The sequence below is a fragment of the Oreochromis aureus genome, linkage group 13 (genome assembly GCF_013358895.1).
Source record: "Oreochromis aureus strain Israel breed Guangdong linkage group 13, ZZ_aureus, whole genome shotgun sequence".
Lineage (NCBI taxonomy): Eukaryota > Metazoa > Chordata > Actinopteri > Cichliformes > Cichlidae > Oreochromis > Oreochromis aureus.
In genome coordinates this window covers 24,675,650-24,696,621 of record NC_052954.1, presented here as the reverse complement: position 1 = coordinate 24,696,621, position 20,972 = coordinate 24,675,650, and the positions used below count along the sequence as shown (strand labels likewise).

General features: G+C 38.5%; 1 protein-coding gene across 1 annotated transcript in view; it reads right to left on the bottom strand.

Moving 5' to 3' along the window:
* The window catches only part of arid5b (AT-rich interaction domain 5B), a 75,182-nt gene that overhangs the window by 19,879 nt on the left and 34,331 nt on the right, over positions 1-20,972 (bottom strand). The window contains exon 5 of the mRNA XM_031746707.2: positions 1,445-1,608. Within this exon, the coding sequence (XP_031602567.2) occupies positions 1,445-1,608 (164 nt within the window). The remainder of the gene's footprint in view (positions 1-1,444; positions 1,609-20,972) is intronic.

Genomic DNA, 20,972 nt, shown 5'->3' with positions numbered 1-20,972 from the left:
TACCAAAGATATGTCCCTCACAGGAATATTACGACTAATGTCAGACAATAAACGAGGACAGAGGTACAAAATCAAAATATCAATAGAAAGTGATACCACTAAACCGATTTTTAAATAAAGAAAACATGACAAAGACCTAGTAATGGGGCTTGATGATTATTTCTTGTTTCCAGTTTCCTCCATCATCTAACATGATTTCAGAATGAGTTGAGTGCTTCTCATTGGTGGAAACTGTGCTGAGATTAAAATATGAAATAACCCATTCTAATTTAAGATTATACTGTACCTGGTAAGAGGTTATTATGAGAAAATTGACACAGACAAAAAGAGTACCTCTCAACAAAAGATCCTATCATAATATCATAATCTATCAGTGATAAATTAATCAGGTGAAATCACATTAGATTTAGGAAGAAGTCAATTATAGAAGTATAATCAGCAAATGCTGTCATAATAAAAATAATAATTTCTAAACAGTCTTCATTCCCCTGTCGTCCTTGCTTCATTTGTGTTGATTTGTGCCCTTTGTGTAGCACGTGGCCTTCGCAATCGTGTTGCTTTTTACACGTCCTGAATAGACTACACTGTTGCTGTGTTGGTCATTGTGTAGGAAAGTAAAGTTTATTCTGTAACTTAAGATTCAAGGATAACGTGGAAAGCAGCTGGTTGGCAACACAAGCTGTGCTCTTAACATAAAGCTAGTGGACTTTAAAGTTACTATTTGTTGTATAATATCCTTATAATATGTCTTTTACAAATATTTATGTAAGTGTAACCTTGTAGACTAGCCTACATGGCTATATGTTCTAAGGAAATGTAATATATGGTGTATGTATACCGTACAGGCAATGCGTGTAATAGACCTGCTGACTGGAGGATACCATGTCAGTGTCAATTTTTTGCTTTGCCTTGGCATGAAAAAAGTGTTTTTCTCCAATAAACTGCAGAAATCTGAAGTGGCAGAGCAGTTCCTCTCAGAGCACCGAGTCCGCTCAGAGTCATGTGAAGGACGCTCTGCAGGCAACAGCAAACAGCTTCCCCACAATTTTAACTAAAACTGATAAATTACTGTCTTACTAAGCCTAACCATAACAGTGTGCAAGACTGCTTCCTCCAGGCCAATTTGAAGAATCCAGGGATCAAACCCTGAACCCTGTAATTATAGGACAACATAACTCAGAATCTGAGCCAAAGCTGCCAAAACAGTTCTAGTCTGTGTTTTTATTTACTTTTTAATCTATAGGGTTATCTCTGGAGCATTCACGCATACATGTATAGTGACACTGATGAGACATCCTCTAGTGGACTGTCTAGGCTGTTACCGTGATACCACAGCTGTTTTTATGGCAACACTTCTCCATTTTATTTTAAGAAATATTTGCTTTTAGCCCATGCCCCAGCTGTAACATGTAAATACTCCCTGAGGGAGCGTAACTTATCTTACCTTGGTTGTAATTTTGCCCTCTGGACTAGAGGGTTCCTGTGCTGTCACTGCTGTTGAACCCTGGTTTGACCCTGATGACCCCTGACCCTGAGCCTGACTCTGGGAGTCTCTCCTCTGAGAGAAGGACAGCTTTTTCTTCCGAGGTCGCCCCTTCAGGTTGGGAGCTGAAGGAAAGGGAACAATGACAGTTAGATTGATCCATTTTGAAGGAAATTTGCTTTTTAAAATCACTGAATACTTTCAGCTCTTTGTTGCCAACATCCAATTCTTTCATAATAATATACTTTGTTTTACAGGAAGAATAAAAAAAAGACTTAAAAAGAAAACGCCTTTTAAACCCAAATATGTATTTCTTGCCTGGGAACTTAGAGGGAGGGTATGACAGGAACATTTACAATCAGGGGAAAGGAATTTCACAGGCCTGCTAGCCTGTAGCTAATTATTTTTAAACTGGATTAGTGCAACATTGTGCTGAATGGGGTTGCAGCCTGCCAAATTGCTCCAATGTGCTAGTAAACACGATCCTCAAGTTCACTCCCAGCCTAAAAGAGAAACTCCATTTTAAATTCAGACAGATGTATTTTTAAGATTACAGATGAGGGCGTCATAACAGTCAGGCAGTTAGAATAATAATGAAAATGACAGATGCTGGTTAACCGAGAAACCCACAAAAGGGAAGAAATTTTAAACAGTCATTTTGTGCTAAGAGAAATATTTCACACAGATGCTAGAAAAACATAGCTTGTATTTTTTTCTAACCGCAACATATATAATATAAAAATGCTTTGTCTTGCCCCTCCTCCCCATTCTAAGCAACATAAATAATTACACTGTACTACAGCACATCAGATGAACTGGTGATCATGACTCTATTTTTGGTTTCCCTCTGGTTAGTCTTCTCATGTCTTAAAGCTCAACGCTGTTAATTAAAAACACATGAACCTGCATGATAGGAGCTCTTTGTTTGAAAGGCTGGCAGATATAATTGCTCAGTTCACATTACACACACAATAAAGTATCTAAGCCCTCCAAGTCCTTTGTACACCCACGTTTATGTCAACCCGCAATTGTAATGTAACTTTTTGGCAGAGTGACTTGCCTCCTCGCAGCAACACAAACAGAGATAAGCTCAAAGGAGAGGGAAAGAAAAACTTCAAATTATCTAAGTTCAGTCATGTATTTCTCAGCGTCGACATTCTTTCTTTCCATCTGCAATGACAATTAAATCACATCCAAGGTTGTTCTCTGCCAAAAGGACTCTGTGATTATTTTTGTCGGATCAAATTCCCATCAAGAGAATGTTACAATAACACCAGAGCTGAATAAAACTAAGAGGCAGTCATTAAAAGGGTAAAATGATCACGACTCAGCAACCCATCACTTCATGTTGTTATTTTCACAACCGCTACGCTGCGGAGAAACAGCACAGGGAAAATTCCAAGGACATTTGTTGTGCATTTGTCATCTCTTTGGCACTAAAAAAACAAGTTTTCAACGCTGTAATCTTTACTTAGAAAGCGCTGGGTGTGTTCCTCCCTCCACTGTTTATCCACTTTGGTGCTTATCCGGCTCCTTTTATTCGGCCAATTACTCATTAATACTGAAAAATAACACATCTTATTGTAAACGTATTTATTTACTTATGTTTAATTTTGAAGGGACATAGACATAAGCCATAAAATATCACAGTATGTTTCGTCTCAGCCAAATTGTGATGCTTAGGCTTTATGTAAGTAACACAAGCCATAAATATAAAGTAAAAAAGAAAATGAAAGCTTGAGAGAACTCACCGATGACTAAGAAAACATATCTCATAGAGAACAAATATAAGAGGAGTTATTATGACTGCTTGCAGGTTTGAATCCAGATTTATCCTCCAACATGTGACGTTATATTTAAACAAACATCGCAGGTCCGAGTCAGGTCACACACTCAGTGTGGTTCTGTTTTTAGTCCAATCACTAACCTCCCTGACACCCTACACTGAGTTACATAACCTGCCTGTCTGTTTACATTTTTCATCAGGTCAAATACTGCTGCGTAAGAAAAAGCTGCAATTACTGCAAAACGCTGCTGCATAACACTCTGCAACAGGGCAGCGAGTGAATCTGAATTCAGTGACTTATTGACAGAGGCCAAACAGAACACATTTAAACCAGCCAGGCAGATGCTGCAGATAGGGGTTAAATGGTGCATTCATGTACTTTCGTAAATATACAGAAACAAGCACACAAGGTCAAGTAAAGGCAATTTTTCTGTGCTGCAGAAGAAGCGCTGATCTGCTTTCCTCGTGGCAGAGTTGCATAAGGGAGGAGTCATCAGCTTTAGAATAACACAAAGAAAATAAAACGTGGACTGACTCTGTGCAGATCGATTTTGTCGAATGGAAACACAGACATTTATAGTCTGTAGAAAAACAAAGCCAACATCACAAGACGATGATTTTACAGCCCCTGGTATTTTTAACACTCTGCGGGCATTAAGTGTTTTTGTCAATGTACTAGAAAAGAACAAGATCATTTAAGCACACTTGATACTTCCCCTCTGCAAGCCAAATATGGGCCTTATAATCATACACCAAAAATGGATGCTGACCAAGCTTCCCCTTAAGTTAATAATTTCTTACTTTGTGGCTTTCTGCTTATCTGGGACACTGACATGACTTGGAGACATGCACTGAAGTGACCAGAGGACTCTTTCCTAGTTCTCCATGAAGCCCTAAGGCATACTGCTTACACATGCAGACACACACACACCATCACCACACACTGGTGTTACAGTAAAACAAAAAAATAGTGACTAAATTCATATATATGGATAAGGGTTATTCCCATCATGAGCCACGAAAGTCACAATGACTTCAGCACAGAGACGCACAGGATGACAACTTGATCTCAGGATACAGCTGAATGCTTTTAACAGCTTTAAAACATTGCTTTGTCTAATAATTTCTACCCCCTCAGATTCAATTAGACACAGCCCTGGCACCTCTGTTTCATTGCTATTCAGCTGATGTCAATGATAATGAAAAACTCATTAGAGACAGCTCAGGAAGGGTTCTGACGGTTCTATGCATCAACAGAGGCGAGCCACAGGGAACCACAACAAAATGGACTGATTGATTGAGAGGCCGCTGTGAGTAGAGAGACATATCAAGCCAACTGGAGAATTCAAGTGATGGATGTCTCAGTTGATAAAGCTCACAAAGCTGACTGAAAAAGTGCAATATCTGCATGCTCACTTAATGAACAGGAGGGTGGCTTCACAGATCCTCTTTAAAGTAGTTGGACAAATGATCACGCTGATGGGCTGCATGGGCCAAATAATTGTGTTGCGCCTGTTTTTGTATTTGTTTGGCAAACTGAAATTAAAGGCTTAGAGGATAGAAAAACACTTTGATGTGCTTTACGGGATTAGTGGCCAACTCATCCTTTCATTTGGCACTTTGGAGTAACACTTATGTCAGAAATAATCACTCACAACTACAGATGTGTGCAGTGGTTTCCTAATTTTAGCCACACTAGCAATATCGGTTAAAAGAATGGCAATTTTGGTCAGCTGAAAGATCAGTTCAGCACTTTGGCACAGATGAAACAAGACAAAACAGCTAAACAGAGGAAATTTTTAAAGATATTGTTTTAGATTTACACGGATAACAATAATTTTGACTGAAAGTCCTCGACAACTGCAAAAAGTTTGGTACAGACTAGATTTTTAACTTGCTATTATCATGGTAAAAAATATTTACAATAAAGTTTGATTAGACTAGAAAAGTACACAAAGGTAGCAGAAAGCATCTAATCCCATAAATTAAGATTATTCTTTATTGAGAATCTTGATTGTATTACCATAAATGTACAGTCATACAAAAAGAGTGGGAGTTACTCACACTTTTGTTTCTAACACTAGTACATGCCCATGTTATTGTATTGTTTAGCCTGTGACTTTATTCCATTGTTAGGTGGTTGCTAGGCAAGATGATGACATAATAGATCCTGCATTATGAAAGTTTTTGTGGGAATAATTTAGATGTTACCGTCATGAAAAAAGAATGATAGACTGCTTTTCTGAGGTGTTACAGTTGCATAAAGCTTCAAATGGGTCATTTTAGCCCATTTGTAGGTAGTTGCTAGGCAACATGATGACATGATAATATCTGATATAGATAAGAACCTCCAGGGGCCGAAGACGTTCCTGTGTGCCAATTTTGGTTGCTCAACTCCTCATTGTACGCGAGGCAAACAAACAAACAGATTTAATGTATTATAGTAAGAAGATTATAACATGCATACTGACACAATGTCACCACTTCAATTTTTAAATATTAAAGCTACATTTCTCATGACACCCCTAGTATTTTTTTCTGAAGCTATTTTCAAGTCAAAAGTTGAATCTACTGTTTTTCTTAATGACCAAAAAGAAAGTAACTCCTTATACAACATGTTGTTGGCACCACTGTAACTGCCTCAGGGAACTACACAGTGTGGTAGACTTACGTTAATTTACAATCATCTTTGTAATCTTATTATGCAAATATACAACGAGGATGTTATAAATGTTGATCATTCATTTTATTGGCATTTACAAAGGTCAAGCTGAAATAAATCATTAGTAAAAACTGTTCTACAAAGTTTCAAATGACAAACTAAACACTTATCTGTGGATTTTCTTGTTCAGTTCACTTTTAAGTGCTATAAATGTTTGATTTTTTGCTTCAGTGTTAATCCTTTTAATTATTACAATGCAGGGACTTGTTAGAGGAGCATTCATGACCAACAGTCACCTATTGTTTCTTTTTATTTCAGTGTATTTTACACCTAGTTTCAGGTTAACTATGATAACCTTATTCAGCTCGATAAATAACATTTTTTTTCAACTGTAGACAAGTTAAATGATAATTTCCCTCCTGAAGTGATGACTGTTCTGACTCATCACATTTGAAAGAGGAACATATGAGAGTTTTTATCCCCCAGACAAACTGCAATTGGGGAAGAATGCCCCATCTACGCTTTCATGAAACCAGACTCCCACTCGTGCCTCTGCGCACACCCTTAATTCTACAGTTGAACTTCAACTACATCTAACTTCAGCTAATGGGGTCCAAGTTCAAACAAAGAGGAGAGCGAGGATGAGTGTGGTATTTCAAGAACAAGCACCAGAAGAACATGTTTTGACACATTTTGTTGTCTTACTTGGTTGCAAATTCACTAAAGGCCTGACACCCACTCAGCAATTATCAGAATAGCTCGCAGCCAAAGGTAACATTCATGTTGCAATACAAGGCCTTGCCTGTACAGTACAGTATGTCCCCCTGGATAGAACATGGCAAAATGTAATTTTGAAATTATAATTAACACCATTTATGGACAGAATTCTTGATAAAAAACCAAACCAAACAAACAAACAAAACCACAGAAGCACAGCAAACCAAAATAAAATTATGTAACATCCTGTTGATAAACCTCCAAGCACACGCGGATCTTTACAGCAAATATAGCATAACCACTCAAGTCAGTTTAGCAGCGCAGAGATATTGACAAGTGGAGTTATGTTCCAGAGCTTACAATCAATGTGAATTCTCCAAAGAGAGATCCTCTAGGTCAATTAGTTCAATAAGTTACTCCCTGATGAGTTACACGCTGAAGGTTCAGTAAATGTAAAGAATTTAACTAAACACACTGTAAAGTTGTGAGAGAGAAGAGATCTATCTGTGCAGGTGAGAAGCAGTCCTCCTCAGGGAAGGATTTGTAAATGAAACTAAACCTGCGAATACACCCACACTCAGACAAAGGAGGTCACTCAGGTCTGCTATACAGGCTTACAGTGGCGCATCGGAAATTTACCGCAAGTTATACAACATAAAGCACCGGGAGAGACTCTCTTTAAGCACTGAGCAGCTGTATTTCCATGTATGTATAAAAAGATGCCACTGGAAAAAGGGGAAGTTTTTCAAATGGAAAACAGAAGCAGACTTAGAGAATTAAACAAAAAAAAATAGAATAAAACTAAATATGACTCATAAGGAACAATAATAGCGGCTGTCACAATGCAAACAAAATAACCAAAGGTTAAAAAAAAACCTGACAAGTAATGAATAACACATGACAAATCATGATACAAAGTGCCCTCTGATACAACGCTTAAGAGACAGACTTTAATCTGTAGAGCAGTGGAGCATTAAATGTGTGATCAGCGAAGTGATATTGCACTTTGGTGGAACATTTTAACTCCACTGGAGGCACAATGAAGTGACAAGGGAGGCTCCAAAGCAACAAACCAACAGTACCAGACTGAGTCCTCAGGCAGCGATGACAGGCGACCACGTGTCTTCACTATATGTACGTCAAAGAGCTCAGAGTTTGGAGGAATTTCAAGTACTTGTTCTCAAGGACTGGATGTTTCTGACCACACTTTCATGGAAAAAGCACGTCTGGGCTAATGTTTCTTTCTCAGGCTCATCTCTGAGTCAATACCTTGTCTGTTGCTCTTTTGGTATTTATGACACATATTACCAGCAATTTGAATCAAAAGGTTCTCACGGGGAATGCAATACACAACACCTAAGCGCATTTGTACTACAACCTACTGCACAGGTCGCTGCTGCTTACCACAAATTAAAACAACAGTTATTTGTGTTTCAATCTGGCTGTAAATCAGGATGTGATAGATTCGTTTTTTTACCGAATACCACTGGATACTCAAAAAACACACATTCTCCACCCACACTCACTGTTTTGGTTTAAAAGACTCGTTTAAATCTCTCTCAACAGTGCCCTTCATCAGAGCTGGCTTTAATTATACCCACACACTCCTATTAGAAAAAAAAGGAAATTCAGATTCCTATCTTTAATTCCTAATTGTGCCCGCTTTGCCCGTGTGTATGGACTGTAAGTGACTTTGCACTTGCAGTCTGCAGAGATTCAGAAAACACAAGCAGTCCTACCAGTGATCTTACACTATGACCATAATTTAAAAGTGACGGTATAATAGAGCGAAGCATCAACAAAGGGAAGAAAGGATCAGAATATTTTTACAAACATTCTTTGTTTTACGAGGCAACCAAGCAAACTAATCCAACACAGATTTCACAATATCACCGCCATGACCGAAACCAAAACAGCTCTCTTGATTTTCCTCATGTAAAGCAGCATTAGATGCCTCCTCCTCGCCGCGATTATGCTGCGACTGAAGCTGCCGTCACCTTTCACATACTAACATCAGGCACTTTTGACATGCTCGTAATTCTCACTTTGTCACATCTGACAGCAGAGCTATTCCTCTGTTCCTGCGCTTGAGGCACGTTTCTGCTCAGAGTCATTTGAGACATACACACACAGACAGACACACAAAAACTTTAATGAACAGCAATACTTCAAGCATCTCCATCGCTGCAATCATCAAAAATTACACAATGCGCCCACAGAGTGAGCGAGTGTGTGTGGGTGGACACAGTACACTGTTTTTATTAATCATCAAAACCTCCGTAGGTTGATAGATGATACAAGTGTTAATTAATTTCTCATAAATATACAGGGGAAGATTATCATTGATAAAGTGCAAAACATTTCACAACACAATCCAAGAGTGCGGCATTTCATACTAGGTCAACCTCAGGGGGATTTCACATCAGTAATACTGAAATATTTTCATCACCGCTATTGCCTGTTTTTGACTATGAATGCATCTGCAGCATAAGAAGATATTCTAACACTGCTGTGCCTGAGAGCTATTCTGAATTTAATGAGGAAGAATTATTTGGCTTCTTCCTAGGTATGATAATAGTTACAAGTTACTGTTATTACAAAAACACATCTGAGCTGTGCCAAGCCTTTAAAAACAACAACAACAAACTCACCTTCCAATTTAACAGAGGGAGATAAAAATCAGTAAACACAGCAAAGCCCAGCAGCAAGAGCAACAATTTCAAATTTTCACTGGTGCTGTGTTTGGTGAGAGTACCTGTATCAGGAACTTGTTCTGACTACTAACACACAGAAAATCACTGTAATACAAGGCTATTAGAGCATGGCCCGAGTAAAAAGCAGGGATTAGTCCGACCTGTTTCTAAAAGAGGTCTAACAACAGTCCCCCTGAGGTACAACCGACTCATCCCCAGGTCCTCGACAGCTTCTTGTAAACAGCTCTTTCTTTCCAACAGCACCTTGATTGACTCTGCTCGAAGCGTTTTTTAAAGAGCAAGCTTGCCCAAATTACACACACAAAGAAGCTTAGCCCATTATTGGTTTTTTTTTTGATGTCTCTATTTTTGTCTGTGTAAAAAATTTTTTAAACCTAATGCAGAGGAGGTGAAAAGAGGTGCACTTATCCTCTCCTTTCTATTAGGATAATAGAAAAATGATTTAAATTAACAACATTAAATTGGAGACAATGCCAATATTATTATCTATGTAAAATATTCACTCTCCACGGGAAATATCCAACTCCTTAGCTTCCAAATGCTCAGCTATGTTTGCCATTTAGTGGCAAATTAGTAGAATAAAGTGAGTGCAAAGACACTGGGACAACTCATAGGGCTGGGTGGGTCATTCCTGGTAATCCCCTTCATATTTCACACAGCCAGTTGAATAAATGTTAACATGGAAATCATTTTTTTTTATTGGCGAAGCAAGTCAAACACATGTGTACTGACCAAACACTGACAGTTGTTATTACATTAAACAGAGGCTGGGGTATATGAAATGTGAAAGGCTAGAAGGAACAAACAAAAACAGCCATTTCTTTCTTTTCATTATCTTGTTCATATCTTTAGAATCTATACCTAAAGAAAAAAAAAACTAAAAGAGAAGCAGGGACGAGTTTTAAACAGGTCCGGGCGGAAACGACGTAGGGAGGAGATGAATGGAGGCTTCTAAGAACTGAAGTTTTTATTTTCTTTACACGTTATTGATAATGACAACTATTTACACACCATAAAGTAATTAAGACAATTTACAAATAAAAAAGGGCGTGTGGGTTGTTGAACCTGTCAGAATTGGGTGTACTGTATACTGTGACTTATTTTGCTGTTGTGAGTCAACATTAACGCAACAACCTAAGCCCCAAAACAAGTTTTCACTGGAACTTATCCCACAGTTGGCCTGCCAATTATCCCAAGGATACACAGCCATGGCTGGAAGAGTCCCAGTTCAGAGTATTTTTCATACTTTTAATTTTTCTGTGTTGTTATGGGTTGGGGAGCAACACCCAGCTACCTACATGGTTTGGTACCACTAGTGGTCAGAGAAAAATCAGTTTTGCTCTCTCTAATGTGCGCTTAATGTTAGTGTGATTGCATAAATATATTTACAATGCAAAGATGGGAATCCGTGTGAGATTTTTACCAGACCTCCTCTTCGTTTCCAACAACTCTGACATCCCGTTCCAGTCTATTTCCCCAATCCTATCATTTCCTATACAAACACCGCATTATATCGGCTACAGTCTGTTTTTATTTTCCTCAAAGACGATTCCCCTTAGCTGGCTGACTGACAGCTGTGTGTGTATGCATCATTATCTCCTTCACAGAGCCTGTCTGTTGCCATAGCCTGTGGCAGACCTCAATCACACAGTATTAGAAATGACTTCGGTTTCTGCAGAGTGCCCTGCTTTTGCCTGCTGCAGGTGAGCCACACATTATATGAGCCAGCCAGATATAAGTGAACTAGAATATCTGTAACTACAAACGTGTTAAATCAGATACTTGTGTTTATCTGATTTAGCCTGCAGAACATGACAAGACATAATCAGATGCTGATAATGTTCCTGTTCCTGGAAGTAGAGGTTATGGAGGCCAATTAAATGGAAGAGAAAATTAGAAATAAAATGTTCTATGAAGCATCCTACACCTACCGAGAAGCAGCTCGGGTCTGCATGTTTCATCAAAAAGAAATAGTTGTCATCTTTTTGTCACATAAACTCATTTTTTAAATATTGTCTATGTAGGTGCAATTTACTAAAAGCTTAAAAGGAAGAGTGCAGTGTTTAATCTGAATTTAGCTGATGTTTTAAATGCCGGTCAGGTCTGCAGTGTTAGTCTGTGGTTTCAGCATACAGTCAGGTAATAAGATCCACAACAGAGGGGCTATGCTAATGCCTTTTTAGACAGTGCACAGTAGATAAATCATGTTTATAGATTGATATCCTCCTCTATGGCCTCTGTGAATATAACAAGATTGCCTCCAATTGCATCTAAATATGAGCTTTACGCATGCAAACACACTGCATAATAAAATACCGCGCGCACAGTTATGGAATAAAGAGTCTCGCTTGCCATTTCAAACTACAGCCCACCACACTGGCTATTATCTGGTGTTTATTTTCTAATATGTGACTATACTGTAAAATGCTCTTTCTTTGTGTTAATCCTGACAATTTGTCAAATTTAAATCCAGCAGCAGTGCACAGAACACATCAATTCAAAGTTAAATTAATTTTGTCCCCCCCTCCTTCTGCTGCCTGTTTTTGACTTTCTCCCACTCTCCTGCTTCTCCTATCTATTTCTCTTTCCTTTCTCTAATAAGTATGTGAGCGGCGGCAAATGTAATTACAAAGGGCTGGGGTTGGGAGGGGGTGCGTGTGTGTGTGTGTGTGTGGTGGTGGGGGGGCTGCTATGCATACACAACAAAACGCAACATTAAAAAGCTATTATCAGAAAAAAGAACATTTTGGCAGATATATGGCGGAGGGCAGATCTCGCCATATGTTTGCGGAGACGGGGACAACAAGTCAGGTAGTAATTATCAATCATCATCAGGAGAAACTGTCAAAAACGCTAGGCCGGGCACGCTCTGACTAGTGTTGCCATGGAGACAAGCCCACATCCCTGTAAGTGTGTGTTTACCAGGACATTAAAAATACTCTCCCATATTTTTATCTCACACTTAAAAAATCATGTAAATCGTTCTCTTGGCTTGCAGAGTCATGAGGGCTCAATGTGTGTGCGCGCGTGCGTGTGTGCGTGTGTGTGTCTGTGTGTGTGTGTTAAAGATTTCCTGGCAAGTCTCAGGAGATTTTCAAGGGATAAAACTGAGGAAAAAAATTCAGTTAAGGTTATGGGTTTTGGTGGTACACCAATTTCCCTGTCTTGGGTTTTGGCGTTTTAGGGGTTACAATTAGCAGATGTAAATGGAATATTCTCACTATAGTAATGAAAAAAGAAAATGTGTGTATGTGTGTGTGTATTTGCCAGTAATGAGCTCATTTCTGCAACCATACTGTTGCTGTACACAGACTCTCTATTCAGACTGTCACTATTCATATTCCTCAGCCTAGGAGAGAGGACATTCTCCCAAACCATCATGACTTTGTCAGTTTAAATTTTACATATTTCATTCTCTCTTTTGCATAGCCTACTTCAGTTCCCCCCCTTTACATGCACTGCATGCCTTCAAATCAAATGTCACTACTTGCTACACAGGCTATTCATTCCCAGAACAGTGCAAGTGTGACTTTTCGCAGAATCACACATGAGGAATGTTTCTGGAGCATTTCCAAGCATTTCTATCGACAGTGGTTCCTTCAGATGACACTTTTCATGTGAACTCAATCCATTACCCTTTAGAAATCTAGATTTATTTTCACTTAAAGCCAGCTCTGAAAATTAAATACATAAGCAAGTAAACATAAAAGCAATTTAGGGGAAACTGGTGTAAGTGCAATATGAATTTTCCTGCTTTATTATGGCAGTCATTTGGAAAAAAAAGGAGTAGTGTTCTTAATTCATTATTTGTGCGCCGTTGTGCATGCTCCCCCTGGGGAGAAGCAACATTACTCTTTCATCAGATCAAATGAAGCGGAGCCGTGCCGTTCCAGGAAGAGCCAATTAAACAGTTCAAAGAAGTTTATTATTGCGATGGATTATGAAATCATTCTCATCGGATTCATCGGGGTGTGTGTTTCAACAGGGGTGTGAATGTGTGTACTTTAGCACTGCGCAAACTCATAAAGGCTGTCGACTCAAGCTTTCCATTTACAAAGTAAATAGGGAATTATGTTACAGTGTTACATGTTTTACAAGGGAAATCTCACAAACTTAATTTATAGTCAAAATAAGCCGTAATTACAGGAAGAAACTCATTCCTTCTCATTTCTTCCTTCACTCTTTCCTTTTTCTCTTTCATTTTATCCACCTCATGTGATTGCCTCATGATGGCAGCGTCACCTGTTAAGTACTTATTAACAGTGGGTTTAATCTTAACCCAGAGCCCCTGACTGACACATATGCTGAGGAATGCAATGACCTCTGACCCCGGGGAACCAAATAATTTGATTTATCTCAAGACCCATATGCACAGTATAAATTTTATGCATAGTATATATTAAAAAAAAAGAACTGATACTGGCTCAAATCCAGCAAGGCACAAAGTCTTTCTGGTCTTTCTGTGTTGATTTAAACTGTAATAAGTCATAACGCTGTTTTTCTGTCAGGACAAAAACACTACAGCACAATAAAAGCTGTAAATATCTGACAAGTGAACATGTCACCTCAGCTTTTTACTGTGCCAAAGTGTTGGCAAGAGCTCTTAATGGCCATTGTTCCAGGAGAGGAAATTAAAAAATAAATCCCTTTTTGCAAAGAAATGTTAAGAGGACGCAGAGGGACTGCCCCAAATACACACACCCCTGTTGTTCCAAGAGTGGCAAATGTAAAACAGAGTCAAAGTTACATAATGTGGAGGATTTGCTAAAAACGGGATAACCTTCAAACGCTTCCACATCATTGATACTGACAGACTGCAGCAACAACTCAGTAGGAGTGGGGCTCTAAAAAAAAAATACAGTATTTCAATTTGGCTTTTGGAGGGAGGGAGAGGGAGATAGACAGAGGGAGGGAAGGGGGGGAGGGAGAGAGAAAGAGAGGGAGAGATGAAAGGGAGCAGTGGATAAGCTTCAAGGCTTATCCTATTCATTACTGGAGGAAAAAAAAAATCGTAGCATCGACCTATAAATAAATGAATGCCAGGATAAACACGAAGCCCATACATCAATAAAACATATGTATTCTAATAGATCACGCTCTAGTTACACTTGATGGGATCGAGTCAGCCAATGAGCCCAATCATAGGGACTTTATCATTCTGCAAAGCTACACAGCATTAGGCCGTGGTGATTATAAATAATCATCATTCTCATAACTAAATAGACCAATAGATACTTTCATCTTTGTTCTCTTTTTCTTTCCCTTGTTTATATGCTACTGTGTTTTAGCCATTCAAATTAATTCTAAAATCTACAAACAAACAAACAAACAAAGAAAAGGAAAACAGGACAAGTTATCGCCTCTCTTTGTATTTCCTTTTTAGTAAATAGTTGCATATTCATAAGAAAAAAAATTAACACATTTGTAAACAAATGTCTAAAACAACAGCCAGTACCGCCTCTGTTTAAGCACTCTCCTTTCCAAGAAACATCTGGGTCACTTTGAAAAAAAAACGAAAAGAAAAAAAAAATCTGGAAACATCAATCACATTCACCGCATAGTGTATAATCCTCACTTTGCTGCTGTCATGTATCAGCGGTGTAACAATGATTTTTGACGTCACTTAAAGTTACACAAGCCTTTTTTTAGGGAAAAAGCCGGCAACAAGTCTCCACCTACACAGAGATATTGAACACTTAAACCTGACTAAAAGGCTGCATTCAGGACGTGTTTCCACACCAGAGTCTGACTCTGTAAACAGCGTTTTCAGTTACACGTATGAGTCAGACTTGCTCACCCCAGGTTGCAACATGCTATTCTGTACATTTTTATTAGGGAAATTCAGAAGTTGTATCACATCTCACATCTGGCGTTTATGAAAATCTGTCTCTCAGTGTGTTGTTTTATCACATTTGACTCACGATAAACAGACTTATCAATTGAGCCATTACGAATGAGGTCAAGCTAACCTCTTCAGCTCAAGTGTAACGTAATAAATAAAAGGCTTTGCATTTTATTTAGGAAAAGTTAAAAATAAATAGTTTATAAATTTAGAAGAGCTCGAGGAGGTGCTTTTTAATGTGTGCATTAAATATAATTTGTTTACCAGATTTTTTTCCCTTTAATTCCTGGAAGCTGTCAACATGAAGACAATTGCACATACATGTTGCAACATACTTGTTATTGGCAATCATTTGCACTGAGCATTTCATCACTTTATTATTTTTTTTCCACTGTTAACATCTTGTGGTTTTGCTATTACAAGTAGGAGCCAGTCTGAAGTCATTCTTTTGCGATGCGTTCAAAGACGCTACAACATCCAATGTGTGAGAATCTGCCCCCTCTTAAAACACTCCATTCAAAAATTACAATGTGCTGACAGGAAAAGTTCACCTGGAGAAAACCACACAGGAAAAAGCATAATAAGAACTTAGACTGATTTAAAATAGTTTAAGGCAGGTAACTTTGAAATCTTGGATGTCAGAGTTTCCATAAATGCAGCAAAAAGGGGAGATTTCCAGACAATCACTCCTTGCAGCTGCAATAACATGTGATGACAGCATGAAAATGAGATGGTGACTAAATATTTCACTATAGGATCAACTGCATAAAAGAAATTTTATGCTTCTGCAAACCAATTTTCATTGTCACTGCATTGAAATCAAATTTATGTTTTGTCAGTATATGTCTGTTGATACAGACCTCATATTTCATGACAGATTAACAGCTTACGAGGATTTCCGCTGAAATGATAGCAGCCCTTTGCTGTTTTATCAACCATTCAGCATTTGATTGATGTGCATTTCTATCATCTTTGTGGAAAATTACTGACTACATTAAAATATAAACATTCAACTATGAGGAGCAGGTGACAGTTTCCCACTCCTTATGCGTAAATCTTCACCACATATAAGAGTCAGAAGTAGCATGAGTGTAGGGGCAAACCCAGGGCACAAAACAAAGACCGCCCCCATGCTCAGTGGTTATGATGTGCTTTGAACTATATGTCATTGATGCACTCAAAAACGAGTTAGCAAATGAATTGGTATAATGCTGAAGTAAGACATGAATGTCCTTTTTTCTCCAAATATCCTCCATCAGCTCCTTCGCGGACAAACCTTTTGCACTGGAAATAACAGCTAAGCTTGTTCCCCAAAGCTAGATACTTATTTATCTGTGTTACATTTTGCTATTAATAGATAAGTAGTAATGCAAAGCCATATGTGTAGAGCTGCTGTGTTGCTGATGACATAAGAGGGATAATACGAAAAAATTGTGCCTTACACAATAGAGAAGTCATGCTAATGCTGCCGATGCCAGTGGAGGAAAGTGGTTTTAGTTAAAAAAGCACAGTAGCATTTATCCTGCCGTGCATACCATACACATTAGATACGATGAAACACAAGCCTAGTATATATTAAAGCTATATGTGAGTAATTTAGGTGCTAATAGAGTAAAAATATACATCTTTCACAAGGACATTGTAATGTGCGTTGTCATGTGTAAGTGATCTTTCACCAGATGTTCACTTTGTTTTTATATACAGTTCATGTCCTGATTATGAAATGTGACTATACAGCCACAGCATGTGCTCTGTTCTCCTCTAAAATCCTCCTCTATGGCCTCTGTATACCATGACATATGGACAATGAAAAATTCATGGGCCGTGGTTAACACAAATCTGCAGAGGAGATAGGAAAACATGAGCTTAGCAAGCAATTTGCCTATTACATTAACAGACGGAGCTGTCGTGGGACGATATTGGCATATGCATATTTCATCTAATCAGATTTCATGTTTAAAGAGCAGCGAGAAAGTGGTTCAAGTTGTGGAAACAATGACATCATGCTGTATGTTCATCTAGTGACCCAGCCCAATCAAGCTAGAAGGACTCAATGTTTTCAAAGATTGTATCTCAAAAAGCACAGGTTCAGGATTTTAGGCTGTTTACTTACTATAGATTCACTCATTTTTTTCCCTCCGTGTGTCAGCATCAGTTCAGTTCAAATGTTTCTTTTTTTCCTGTCAAACACAGACACCACTGACTCTGACATGCAGAAAAACCTCACAAAGCTCAACTAAATTCAGCCACAGATGCATTAAACCAGCGCTCATGCACCGCAGTACAAAAATAGATTGTAAAATATTGTGTGTGATTGGTGCGTCTGGACAGCGTTAATATATTGAAGCAATAAATTGTTTTTTTATACTCCTCCCACCCTGGAGGATTACAAAAAAAAGGAAAAAAGGATTCCAAAGGATTGCAATGAAAATGTTTCTTTTTTAATAAAAATCAAATCAGCAATGAGTATTTCAAGCAAAAACAAACTGAGCTGATAATGAAATATATAGATTCTGTGCCAAGACCTTGAGTATATAGGATAAATGCGAGAGAGCCAGAGAAGGAGGAGAAAGAGGGTAACTCCTCTCAACTGCTTTGCCTCAAAAAAGTGATTGCCTCACTAACTCTCAAAATACTGTTGATTTAAGCAATGTGCACACCAGGAGTGTTAGGTTTCTGCGGGGGGGGGGGAGAAAGGAGCGGAGAGGAAGGTCAGCAGTTTGGAAGCATAACTTGAGAATCCGAGAAACCGGGAAAAAATGGTGCTTGTAATATTTTCCAAAACAGACGGCCATCTTGTTTAAATATATCATATACAGCACCTCTAGGTTGAGTTTACAAATGTTTATGTTATTGCCTTGTAGCACATACCGCGTCCCTGCCAAATTAATGTGAGTAATACTCAACATAACCGTGACAGCTAATAACAAAAACCTGACCCTTGTCATCTGTCATTCAGCGCTATTTATGGCTATTTATGACTTTTTCTCAAGGCATTTTATTCCAGCACAGTCTGTCATTACTCTAGGTTTATATAAGAGATCGTTTTTCTTTTAGTGTGTCAGTAAGCACACAATAAGTAAAAATATCTGCACTGGCAAGGTTTAATGCATAACTTAAATTTCCTGTTGTACGACTGTGCAGTGCTAATATTACATTCCTCCTGGCAAGAAATTAAATTGGGGACACAAAGTAGCATGGGTATAATCAATCCACGTTGGCAGAGAATGCATGATAATTATAAACAAAATCTGTGTCATTCCCTGCGAGGAAAGCAGCTGCAGGGGTGACAGGCGATGCTGAACATGAATATGGATCACAGGACTAAAGATCTGGTAACTGACGCAACCCCGGTTTTGCTCGAGCTGGCTCAAAAGCAGGGACCCTGGTAGTGACGTGGATGAAAAAAAAACACGAGCTTGGATTGAGTCAGATGAAGAACGTTTCAGATTAATGTCGTTAATACACCAGGAATAACTCTGCACCATCTCCGCACCTTAGTGAACTCCAAGCAAACGCAGAAGAAATGGAAGCCATTATATAGACAACAGCAGCCCAAGTACGCTAATGTTTCATTATCATCTCTTTAAATGCAGATAAATGAGAATGAGAGTGCACTGAACATGCTCAAATAAAACGACATATGCTGCTTATTAAATAATCATCCCCTACATGATTATGTTGTACATGCACATATTGTAGTGCTCTGTTGAATCCATAACCAGGACGCCAAGAATAGACTGGATTTCACCACCATCTGACGGCTGCATTTCACACACTTCTGTACCAAAAGGCCCAGCGAAACTCTTTTTTTTTTTGCCCTCTCGTCTTCTTTACCTCCTGAGGTAGCTTGACACACTTTCATGAATTAGCCTAGACAAGATGGACAGCTATTACAGCTGCCACAGCAGATTTAGCTGAATCCAAAAGGTCAGAATTAGCATTGAGAGAAGCACAGGAAAAAAAAGTCCTAAAATTGTTCCCCGGATCAATTTCTAACATTTTAATATTTCACAGCTGCACAGTATTCCTCCTTACGTGTCCACAGTGCTAGTATTTATCGTAATAAAGGTGGATTTAATATGGCGTTTATAGCTGCTTTTTCATATGGAGCCTATAAATGGGAGAAGAACTTTACTCAGCAGCTGTGTATATGTGCAAAAACCCATGCATGTGTGTTTAGGCCTACAAGTAAGACGCCCTTGAGGCTTTAACTCACCTGCCAGAGTGAAGAAAATTACTTAGCTCTGCTGTTTTGAAACAAATCACAATCAAGTCTCCTAGCAGCAATTCAAGCAGAAATAAAACTCTGCTTCAAAACTAGTAAACCCTTAAGTGAAGAACATTAGAAATCTGGTTGCCTTAGTCAAAAAAATAGTGGAATTCCTTTAGGCTATGAAAATAAACCTTTAGCTTAAATGTGGCTCACAGAGGAATGGTATTATTGAGCCAAGTGAATGAGCAACAGCCGCCACAGGATGTTAGCGTTACTATTCATAACTTATTTTTCCTATGCCTAAAACCGTTTTCCCTTCTGGTCTCACCTCTGCTGCTCTCTTAAAATGCAATTACCTACTGGCAAATTTACAGGAAAAGAAAAACAATGACTTTTGACCAGAGGAGTCGTTACTGTGAATGTCAAACCGATGCTGCACAAGAGCCCGCTGAGCAACCGAGCAGAGGAAATATATAGAGAGAGATGAATCACTTTAATCCTTTGTTTTAGACCAACTCGGGGTTTAATACAATGTGTGGATTCAAGAGAGGCAAGGAAAGCGGATTGAATGGCAAACAGACATGTTCCAGCACTTCAAGACTCTTCTCCGGAAACGCTGAATGCTTTCCATAGGTGTGACTGATGAGGATGTTTGAACAGTAGACACTAAATAAACGCAAATATACTGAAAGTATGTCATAAAGCAAAAGGTGATTCCTGATTCCTCTCTTAGTTCTAATTATGTAACGTAAACTAAAAAAGCATTGATCAAAAGTACATTCGGTTTCAAAGTAAAGGGCAAACAGAGGAAACAAACAAGGGAGTGACGTGTTATGAAGACAAATCACAGCTTTGAAAAACATAAAACGTTATTAGTTTTATATTTATTTAATTATAAACCAAGTCAGGTAACAGGTATAATAAAAGGTGCTGGAAAACTTTTTTTTGTACCAATATCAATCCAATCCTCTCTTAAACAACTAAGCTTTTAGTGATATATTAGTGGATACAGCATACTATGTGATAAATACGCCCTAACAGCAGGGATCTCGGTTATACAACACATTTTCTGTCATTTAACTTTTTTAGCTTTTTTAGGGAACTTTTAGTATAATTTCTGATTTGTCAGCACCATTCAAACATTCATACTCTTATATATTCATTGCATAATAAACTGCACAGTTGCACTCGTCTGTTTTGCTTTTTCCTCCTCAAGCATAACTCCACAAACCTGACAAGATGACAGCGCCGGTGACAGGTCTCACTCATGTTCTCGCTAACATTTACTCGACTTACACGGCTCTGGTGATTGCTCTCTTTATGGCACGTCACTCAAAGCGTAGTTAAGCATTTGCTCGACAGTTTAGGCAAATGGGCTGCGTTTAACTGTTTGTTTGTTTTTTTATTTGATATTCACTCCAGTGATTTTGGTGGGTGTTGTGCCAATACAAATACCAACTATTGGTCCAGCTCGGCCCTAATTTTACATTTCCAAGGAAAAAACTAAATAAAATCTAGTTATTTAAAAGTTAAATAGCATTCCGGTGTTCTA